The sequence below is a fragment of the Lolium rigidum genome, chromosome 2 (genome assembly GCF_022539505.1).
Source record: "Lolium rigidum isolate FL_2022 chromosome 2, APGP_CSIRO_Lrig_0.1, whole genome shotgun sequence".
Taxonomy (NCBI): domain Eukaryota; kingdom Viridiplantae; phylum Streptophyta; class Magnoliopsida; order Poales; family Poaceae; genus Lolium; species Lolium rigidum.
In genome coordinates this window covers 132,415,073-132,426,610 of record NC_061509.1, presented here as the reverse complement: position 1 = coordinate 132,426,610, position 11,538 = coordinate 132,415,073, and the positions used below count along the sequence as shown (strand labels likewise).

General features: G+C 36.9%; 1 protein-coding gene across 1 annotated transcript; it reads left to right on the top strand.

The window, feature by feature from the left end:
• The first annotated feature begins 2,517 nt into the window (after positions 1-2,517).
• LOC124690116 (transcription factor bHLH95-like) lies at positions 2,518-11,309 on the top strand. The gene is made up of 3 exons (XM_047223549.1): positions 2,518-2,874; positions 2,954-3,430; positions 11,214-11,309. The coding sequence occupies exons 1-3, from the start codon at positions 2,518-2,520 to the stop codon at positions 11,307-11,309; spliced, it is 930 nt and encodes a 309-aa protein (XP_047079505.1).
• Positions 11,310-11,538: the final 229 nt, after the last annotated feature.

The window sequence follows — 11,538 nt, the reverse complement described above, 5'->3', positions numbered from 1 at the left end:
TGCCAGCCCTGGGGCTCCCGTATATAAAGGATCGGACCCGAGAGGCCATAGGATCTATGAATCCTAATTGGACTCTCGGTCAAACCTTGTCAAACTCATATTGGAACCAAACAAGGAAGTCCCCAAGTGATATGGAATAGGAAAAGGAAAGCTCCTCCCTCCCACTTCCAAACCAAGTGGAGAGAGGAATTTTCGTCTCCCACTTGTCAACGATGGCCAGCCGGCCGGCCCACTTGGCGTGCGGCTGGGCCCCACCTGGCCCTAGGCTAGGTGGGTTCCCCCTTCCGGAACTTTCCGGTACAACTTAAAAATTCAGAACTTTACGGAACCATTCCGATACTTCCCATGTATGTTGCAATAGGTTTGTCACCCTTTTGAACCCATCCTTGATATCCCCGAATTCATTAGAGAGACAGAAAACACAACACTTGATATCTCTCTATCCCTAGCGGCGTCGAACCTTAAGTGTGTGACCCTACGGGTTCGCGATTATGTGGACATGACTATGTCCATATCCAATGGTTAATAGAGGGATCTGAAGAACCATATTAACCCCCACATATTAAACGACGATCTTATCGAATGGACCACTTATGTCATTCAAATATAATTCCCATGTGCTGCGATATCTTAGTTACCCGAGATTTGATCGTTGGTACCTTCATACCTTATTCTTTTCTCGTTATCGGTAAGTACTCTTTTCTCGTCGTAATAACGCACCCTCATGTGACCTAGTCACGGTATTGCAAGAGATTGAGTGCGTATTACCGAGAGGGCCCAGAGAATATCTTTCTGTTACTTGCATGGACAAATCCCACTCTTGATAACATTCAACCCAGCAAGTATCTTATAGAATACATGCGAGATAGCTTTATGATCACCCAATAACGAAGTGACGTTTGCAAAAAGCTATGGATTTTTCCAATACTTGAGAGTTGTATAATCTCATGGTCAAAGGAATAGTATTGATGACAACGGGAAACCTTCGCAATTAGAACTATATAACACGATCAATTACTACGCTTTGATTAGGTAATGTCCATCATATTATTCTCTTTAATAATATGACCTCGCTAATAAGTGACACTATGTCCATGGCAATGAAAACAAATAACCAACACTTATTTCACGAACTAATATAGAGGCATACTAGGGACACATTGTGTTCATATTCCACACATGTATTATGTTTCCGGGTAATACAATAATCATGGTATATAAACATTATCATCAACATGGATTGGTGATAATAAATATTCCTTTGCCTCTTGGGCACCAAAACCCTTCATCTCCAACCGCGCACACCAACGAAGAGTTATAGAGATGATCTAAGCGGTATAGAGACTAGATTGTTGCATCTTTTGTCGACCGGCATAGTGGCACCCCGGCCAGAGACCAGCGTCAGAAACAGAGGACCAGCCAGGAACGGGAGCCGCGGGGCAATGCGTGGGCCGAAGCCTGCCTGACCAAAAGCCCATGTAAATTTTCGTTGAAAAAGGCTAACACTTTATGTGTTTCTGTCTTAGTTCCTCGTCCACGTGTAATATTTGCCTGTACTTGCAAGCTTATTATACTAACACGCAAGGTGAATTGAAAAGGAGAAAGCCTTCCGCCGTTAATTAAATACGCCATTGTGTCTTGTGGGATACGTACAAAAAGGTGTCAAGAAGTTGGATCCCATTCATGCCCAAAATGCTGCTCTTAACAAACTTTGTATTCTTGTACCCCTGTGTCCCATGGAATTTGTCTGGCAAAATTTCGATTTATATAGATGTTATTTAGTGTCTAGATACATTTAAACTTAAATAAATTATGTATAACTTTCTGGGTGAAACAGAGAGAGTACATGGAGTTTGTTGTTTAAATTGAGATCATGAACTGTGTGAACCCGTTCTGCCAGTTTTATGGAGAATGGAGTTGCTGTGCAACCTCTGGCCATCGATTATATGCATTTCAGTAAGTGTGAATCAAGATAATCCAGTCTATAGAGACTGATATATTAGAATGCATAAATATGTCTGAAAGCTGAGAAGGATGTAGTATCAGTTGAAAATGGTGATTTAGACGAAGTCTTTATTATTGCGATTTTATTAAATTCTACTAAGTATACATGGATTATGAAGCGGTACTAGGTAGTGCATAATTGCTAATCATCCAACTCAGAAATAAGAATGGAGATCACAGAAAAGATTGCGTGTGTTGCTTCCATATTTTACTGAAATAAATGAGTAGGATGTAAATTCAATGAATGTGCCAATATTAGCGTGAGCCAGCTAGCTAAGAGGTGTCACACATTTTTGGCAGCAATACTTTGGAGATAGAGAGAAAGAAAAAGTTCTCGCAGAATACTTATGGTAATTAATTTTATACATCCTGACAAACATAAAACACGCTGATATTTTCAATCTTCCGAGAAGACGCAAAAGCTGGCGCATCATTTCTTAAAGCCAGCAAAGGACGACTTCTTCTCCCCAGATCTGAACTTCATACACTTTACTTAGTGCTTTGTTTAGTGTTATGGCTCAGGACTCCGACAACAACAACCACAACGCACCACCGGCAACCAGCTCCGACTCCATGAGTCCCGGTAAGAACGACAACGGTAGCGATGAGTCCAAGAGAAGCAACCATCCGGTGATTGTGAGTTCTATTGACAAGGGGAAGAGTGTCATAAAGATAGAAGGAGAAGATGAGGGTGTTAGATCTAAGGGTAAGATCAACACTCCACATGTCATAGCTGCTGCCAAACATGGAAGATCACGAGGCCGCCATGGTGACAGAGAATTGCACATCATCACGGAGCGCGAGAGAAGGAAACGGATGAGCGAGATGTTCACCAAGTTGCATGGACTCCTCCCCACCCTTCCTGACAAGGTGATGCTATTATGATTTACTCATATGTTAGATCTTTGTGGATGCAGATGAAGATCCTAACTAGTTTTTTGTGTTTCAGGTTGATAAATCGAGCATAGTGATGGAAGCTATACACTACATCAAGAGTCTGGAGGAGACGCTAAGCGAGCTTGAGAAGCAGAAGCTGGAGATGCAGCTGGCACAAGGAAAGATTGGCACCGCAACCAATGATGGGGTCTCATCTTCTGCAGTGGCGCTAGCGCTTACAGACCGGGGGGCACCTATGCCGGTAGCACTACCAGTTGCTGGGATTGGGCCCACAGGAGCGGCGCCAACTCCACCTATAACTGTGGGCGCGGTGACCGCGGCTCCAGCGCCAGTGGGGCTACAGACGTGGTCTGGGCCTAACGTCGTGCTGAGTCTGTCAGGAAATGATGCATACATCAGCGTGTGTGTGGCGCGGCGCCGGAGCGTGCTGCCTATGGTGATAGCCGTGCTCGAGAAGCACAACATCGATGTGGTCACATCTGGGATCTCGTGTGATAACGCCCGGAGCATGTTCACCATCCACGCTCGCGTAAGTAAAACCCTTATCCTAAACCATTATCCTCCATCTATCTAGCCATGTTCTTGGAATTTTGGTAGTCAAACTGAGATATAAACTTTAGGGGTAAGGGGAACACACACACGGAAACATGGTCAGTCATACTATCGTAAAGTACTAGATTTTTTTTGATTAAAGGGATCACCATCCTGGCTCCATTGATAAATCTACGAAACCCACATAAACACATGTCTGGTTTTACAGCACACAAGCATGTTCGAGAGGGTTTAAAGGCCTAATGGCACAAACGGATAATTGGAGTTCAAGTTGGAAACACGAAACTACACCTTATATACACAAATCCTATAGGTGCATCCACACCGGCTCAACAAAAGCATCTAAAAATGTGATATGATCGAAGTAGCTTCAAGATCGATGCCAAATTGGTCCAGGTAACTTGCATCACCGGCTTCTTGGCAACGAGAGAGATGTGATCACAATACTCATCTTTAGGGGGGATCCTTGCTAGTGAGAACTTTGAGCCCTTTAGTCAATTGTCAATTGTCACTTGTCAATTCGAAATTCCCCTCCAGGATCAGCATCACATATCCATAGATTTGGTCTATGGTTGCAGACAAGTGGTCCTTGAATATGATCATTCATCTATTGAATGAATGCAAGATCATTCTCAAAATTTGGTGCAAATTCAGCCAAATTTAACCGTTAAAGATCATATCATTCCTAACTTTCTAGATATATACACTAGAGAGTAGCATCACATACTGAATTTAAAACTGTATGTTTTCTGTTATCTACCCAATTGGCAATTGACAAGTAATCATTTCTAAACAAACATGAAAAAACAGAATGATTTGCCAAATCTGTATAGGTAGAATGTAGCGAAAGAACAAGTGATGGATTGATTCATTTTCAGCACATGAAATGCAACATTCAGGTTTGTTCAAATTTCTTTTCATCATGTTATCTCTAGTCATCAAAATGTTCTGAGACAGAAGAAGAAAACGTGTACTCCGGGAGGAATAAGGAATTGCCAAACATCAAGGACAAACATGGGTGTGACTCCACCAAAATTAAGAACATCATAAAGGGATGATGAAACATACTCCGCATTACTTTCATATTGCCAACTTAGAGCATCACTATCAGCAGAGGAAGAGATGCTAGTAGTAATACTTTCCAATTCATACCATTTTTGCACACGAGTCAGCAAAATTCCTCCTAAAAGTGAACCTAAGGTTACTACAATTCCAAATCTTTTCGACAGTCTTTTACTGTTTGTGGCACAAGACATATAGTTCAAAGAACTTAATTTCTATGGGGAAGTACCACACAATGTGTCTTCCCAAAGTATAACTTTTACACTTTTTACTATTTTCCACCTATAACCAAATCTAATATTCTACAATGTACGCATCACACCTTCCAAAATTGTGAAATTCATCCAGCTTCACCTAGAAGATATTCGTGTTGCATGTGTTATATTTGGCAGCAACTGAAGTTCTCCAAAGTTTTCCTTCATCCCTAGAACATATTTTAATCCATAAAATAAGGAGACAAAGATTGACATTAGCTAGATCCTCAGGTACACCTAGTCCCCGGAATTCTTTCTTCTTAAAAAATATTTTCCAGTTTGCTAACTGAAGGTTTACGTGTCCCTCAAAATCATTATAGAGAAAATTTTACATCTGGATGGTGATGAGGTGAAGTGCCCATTTCTGAAACTCAAAAAAGAAAGAAGATAAATGGGGATGTTGGCACAAAAAGGATTTTGGGTCTTAATTAACTTAAGTTAGCAGCATATTAACATAATTAATCATCACTTGCAAATATTACGCTATCTTTTTGACAATATATATCTTTAATGTGAAAATGTACTAAATTATATTATTTTATAGCATATAGTCTCAAGATTTGATCATGTCTTATTTTATAGCATATAGTCTCCACGGTATGGAAATTATTTAATATAGTGAGAGATTCAGGACTTGAACCGCAATCTTATCAGAATGCGTATATCCTCTGACAGCAAAACTTATTATAAAAATATTCTTGAAACAATTCAGTAAACTAGGAAGAAGTGTGGGTCTTATATGATTGTGTGTATCCACTAGAGTCAAAACATGTTACAAAGTTACATTGTCGAAAATAGTTTAGTAAAGTGGGAGAATCACCTACATGGTAACATGGGGTATACTCTAATGATTCGATGACATCAACCTTTCTATTTTATTCAGAGTAGATCACATAAAAATAAATATACACCCATTCAATAGCCAATATTGCATTGTAATATTTGAAGTATCATATATTGTTTTAACATGGTGGTTGCCTCATAGCCTTTAGCATTTAGGCTAAATTCTTCTTTTTCTTCACCCAGAACTGATAGTTAAGACCATTCAATTAAGAACTTGAAAATATAGCATCATCATGTTACTTCTCCTTTGAGTGTTCCTCCCTGTCATGCTTCATCTTCCTCTCTCCATCAGGCTCACACAACATCCAGATGAAAAGCAATGATATTTTTCTTTTAAGTCTAGCTAGAACTAGGGATGTCATTATCACATATAGTTCTCAATTTTGAAATGGGCATACCATATACTACTTCGGTCCCAAAATACATGACATGTAATTTAGGAAAAAACCAAACTTTCCAAGATAAAACCTATAGAATTGTTTTAATTATACATACCATATACTCCTTCCGTCCTAGAATACACGACTTATGATTTAGTGAAAACTCAACGGTTGCTAAGTTTGAACAATTACACAAAAAGTAATATCAATAGTTACAATATTAAGTAAATAAATCTTGAAAATATACCTTATAGTTGATCTATTGGTATTGATGTAGTATTTTATATCTTCATATTTTGTATATATACCCAGTCAAGCTTTGAAAGCATAGACATTTGACTAAGTTTATACGCCATGTATTTCGGGATGGATGGAGTATATTAGACCCTTTGAATTATAACAAAACATTCCAACAAGGTATAACTTCTCTTCCTATATGCATAAGAAAACATGTTTCTATTTTATTATATATCCTAGGCTAAATGCACACATGATGTTGCCAAACCATACCACACTCGACACCTCCACCCATGCAAGCTGGTATTCGTTCTTACTATTTTGATTGTGTGGTAATTTCCTTTCTTTACAGAAAACCATCAGAGAGATCTCAACCATAGGTTGTAAATTAATAAAGTGGTATTCTAATTCAAATGCATAAGAAAATATAAGGATTAAGTTGTGTTTTTGGCGAACCTCTAAATGTTGGGAATATTTATTTTGAATTCTATGGCAAACTAGAGCCAACTCATGTATAAAATTTTCTTTTCATCCAATGACATTGGGTCTCTGATCCTTCAAAGTTTCATGGTTCCTAATAATCCAAAACCCCAAGATGCAATGACTATAAGAAACGTGAAGAAGGGGACATGATATCACTATAATTTGGGAGGTTTCTTGTTCTTTGGGGAGAAAAGTTCTAGGCTCATGGGCAAATAGATAGTATGGGGTCTTCTTGAGAACATTAGAGAGTTGTAGAGTGCAATAATGGTATCTGGAATTCTTTTTTACATTAAATTTATAGTGCTCAATATATCATGCAATAGTAACCATAAGAACAACTAGAAGATACCCCGCGCGTTGCAGCGGGATATTTTGTTATATTATATATATCCGAAAGAAATATGCACACTAAAAAGAAGGAAGTGAAGATAAACTAAATGAAATTTTTTGATGCTAACATTTTTTGGATGTCGGATAAATACAATTAGAAGTAAGAGGTATCATTAAAAGGTTCTCATGCCAGGTAGCCACCTTAGGCTTTTAAACCTTCTTTGAGATGACCTAAAGTGACCTAAAATGAACATAAGGGTCGCCCCGCATTTAATTTTCCTGTAGAAGACCAAATGTTGCTTCTGGCTATAACCCTTTGTTGAAAACCAGTAATTTTCACTCCAACTGCACACACCAACGAAGAGTTCTAACTTCAGTTTAGGACTGGTAAGAGAATGTAAAATGAATCCAATATACTGTACACAAAGAACAATTTAGTAGTTTGGTTAAAACGAAGAATAGCTTCAAACTTGGGATACCCCATCCAAACCTATGGTCTAATTTCTTGTATAGATAGTACTAATACACCACTGTTGAAAACACTAAATACCTACAGTACCTACACATGAATGCAGTAGTTTTATTTTCACCTGTTGTCTGCATATAGATAATACCTGATGCAATTACCATGACTATCATGCCACAGTCAAATATTCGAGTTATATGGGAAATTGCATAGTCACACTTGCATCGGATCACAATGTTTTTTCTTTCTTTTCATTTGTCCTGAATAATTTGGACTATATGCTTTGTATTTCTTAAGAAAACACAAAATGGTAATCATGAACATATATGTCGTACTTACCAAGAAGACACATCATAATTAATTTCTTGGATAATCTTACTTCCGTTTGCGCAGGCCACAAACTATTTCTAATGTTGGCAAACTCCGCAAATTCAGAGAAAAATTATTATAGAATCCACAGCAGTAAACTGAATAAAAAATAAAAACATTGAATGATAGATGAGAGGAAATAATCTTAGATCCAATAATAACAACAAAAGAACTTTTCAGAACCAAAATCTCATTCCATTACCATGGGCTAGTGGATCTCAAAAAAAAAATTACCATGGGCTAGCTTGCATGAAGTTGAAGAAGTCCCGCCTTAATTATTAGAATATAAAACAATGAAGGTCTTACTATGTAAAGAAAGAGCTTTATATATAAAACAATAGATTGTTGACGCATGCTCATGTGCAGCAAGAGCATTACCTGTGAACAAATGACAAATGCTCAATAATCATACTCTAAAATCAAGCACGACACACCATTTTATATAGCTTCTGCCAGCGATTAGTAAAGAAAAACTGCAGTTTGTTTAGCTTCTACCAGCGAGTCAAAAAAATAGAGCGCTAATATTTCAGTAATGTTGTTTGGTAACTTCAAGAACTGCACCGTCAGATTTGTACATATAACTAAGAAAAACCAAGGCAGTAAGCATACAATTCAATACATGAAAGGGGAAGAAAGGGGATGCGAGGAAGGCAAAAGCAGATCGGGGATCAAAAAACTGAGGTAGTATTGCAGGATAATAGATTAAAAGGGAGAAATTTTCTTCTCCAAAGTCCAAACTCAATGAGGATATATATCCTCCAGGGTCTGGAGAGTAGGATCTTTGTGGACTTCTAGCGGTGGTGATCACCGGCCAGATGAAAGAGAGGCATCGACATTTGAATCGGTGCTACAGGCAAAGTGGAGGCAGGAAATTGGAAAGATGCTTACAGATTAAATAGAGAAGAACGGGCACATGCATGCAGTGGACAAAGGTAAGGGAAAAGAAGGTGAAGAGATACAGACTGTGAAGGTTTGTGGGAAGAGAAATAATATGTTTAACTAAATGAAACAGTAATGGAGATGGAGCGACGGAATTAACTGAAGCAACAACTATTCGTCTCTTCTAGTGGGATAGTAAAAGACATGCATGCCGTCTGTTCAGTTTCATCATAATGTACAGAGATTTGGACATTTGGTGCTGCGTGATTTTCATGGTGGAGTGAGCCAACAAAAATAAAATCTTCTCTTGTAAACAAAAGATGATGTGGCATGTTTGCTTAGGTGGGTAGTCTGCATGTTGAGAGAAATCCCATAGTGGGTTGCTCCTATTTAGGTATTATAGATGACTGTTTGGTTTTACATAAAGATTACCAAATGTATCTAAAATGGGGAGGTGGGGGTTGAAAATCAACAATCACTTTATAGGCCACGTGAGATGAAAAAATGTTGATTCCCCAAAATATGATTCCACACATTGGTAGAATCCCAGACTAATAGTAATAGTATGTTCAAAAACTTCTTCCATGTGTAGAAAATCTTACGAGCCAATTGAGATAAGGCGAATGGAGTAAGTCCTCTAAGAACTCATGTTGAATGACGTGATGAACTATATATAGAAATTATATTACATAAACCAAATGACAAATCTTTTGTGCATATAACTATCATGATAAATGCCAGTTCAAGAAAAACCTTTGATCATTTCAATTACACCTTGCCATAGATTATATAAACCAAAGTTGCAAATTAATGTTCCACATAAAGGATCCTACTAAGTGGTTTCTAGGAATTCTAGTCGTACTACATTAGGTGGTCCAAATTATATTGACTCAAGGAATGTAGACAACTGAAAATTTGTCGACCTCTCCAAGAAAAGCTTTATGATGTTAATATTCAACACACCCAAGCATTCTTGAATTTTTTATGTATGTAAACTCTTGTTCATGTTTCAAGAGCATGGCCTTTTCATGAATATCTGAATTCATCCATAAAAATGCCTCACATATTTGCTCATTTCTTGGTTTATATTGTCAGGAATGTCCATACAACACATGAGGAACATAGAAAATCAAATTTAACAAGTCATTTCACAAATAAAAATAATGTCTAAATTCGGACTTGAGGTGGAGGATAAGGTGGTAGTTAAGTGAATTGTATTGAAACATGTATCAAGTGTGCTAATAATTTATCATTGGGGCTACATGCAGAAAGCTCAATATGATGTAGGAGGGATGTATAGAAAACAATTTTTTTCCCTGTGAGTTTAGGTTTCATAATTTGTGGAGACTACGAATGATAACCTAGGATTCCCAATGAAACTTTAAAAAAAATTCTTACGATTGTGATAATTGAAGGTGTAATTTGTATACATCATGCTGAATGTTTTTTTTTGGAATTGAGACGATATCTTGTAAATTGTTTTAGTTTAATTTAAACTTCACAGACATAATGGTGGTTCAGTAAAACAATAGAGGCTAAATTAGCTTCTTATCAAACAAAAAAATTGATTTATTTGTACAGAATTTTGATAATTCTGATGCTAGAATGCTAAATTATTAAGACTACACGTAGGTAAAACTGATTATATATTTGCACAATACTTTTGAAACAAATCTAAATGTTAATAGCTTTATGACATTATTTAATTTTATCTCTTTTTCTAAAATAGCATGGCATAATTTAGCTATCTATTATGGATATAGATGGAACCTATACATGCCTTATACAATCATTCCCTAGCGAAATGTGTAGTAACATGTAAAAGCACTTAGCACATTTCATATATGAATAACTTGGGCGGTTAAATTGGATGGGATTTTAGTTTACAAACAGAACTCAACACTATCTAGATTTTATCTCTTTGTACAGAATTTTAATAGTTCTGAATCTAGAATACTAAATTATTAAGACTAGATGTAGGTTGAACTGGTTATATATTTACACAATAATTTTTTTTAAATCTAGATGTTAATAACTTGATGAAATTATTTAAATTTATCTCCTTTTCTGAAATAACATAACATTATTTAACTATGTATTATGGATATAGATGGAACCTATACATTTCATATACAATCATTCCCTTGTGATATGTGTAGTAGCACTCACATATGGAATATGCACCAAGTTTAACTTGTTGAAGGGTGTTATGAATGGACACCGTAAAAAACATTTTGAAATGGGATTGTATGAATTATGGTTATAGGGGTGAGCTCGTTTGTTTATATGAAAAATGTCATTAATTTTGTGCAAATGCATTTTTGTTTGTTTATGATTTTTTTTGTTGTATTTTGTTTGGAAAAAATGGGATAAACTCTTGAAAAAAGCGGACGACTCTCATAATGTTTATATAATCTATGCGAGCATCCCTTTAATTTATGTCTTTACTGTAAACAGATACGCGAAGCGAGTAGCCGGTTTGGAGATAATGTGCCATCCGAAGAGATATACAAGCTCGCAGTGTCAGAGATAATGGTTTGGCTTTCTGTATAATAATAAAGATGGATTTTCCGGGATCTTCAATAAAAATTGCCTGAAGGGGTTGGTTGTTTACATTTGAGGGTTATATCGCGTCAAACTGAACCTTTGAGTCATCATATCTCAGTACAATTTTGAGATGGTTATGTCTGTAAAATTCAAGATGGTTACGTGTGTCAGTGTGTGCACATTTGTATCGTATATTGCCATAACATATGAATCTACAAGTGTAGTCTCGTCTTGT

What these genes read in the sequence shown, in the direction of transcription:
- LOC124690116 (XM_047223549.1), top strand. Translation starts at nt 2,518, where the DNA reads ATGGCTCAGGACTCCGACAACAACAACCACAACGCACCACCGGCAACC. An exon ending in TCCCCACCCTTCCTGACAAG is followed by an intron (nt 2,875 to 2,953) that starts GTGATGCTATTA and finishes TTTGTGTTTCAG; the next exon opens with GTTGATAAATCGAGCATAGT. An exon ending in TGTTCACCATCCACGCTCGC is followed by an intron (nt 3,431 to 11,213) that starts GTAAGTAAAACC and finishes TACTGTAAACAG; the next exon opens with ATACGCGAAGCGAGTAGCCG.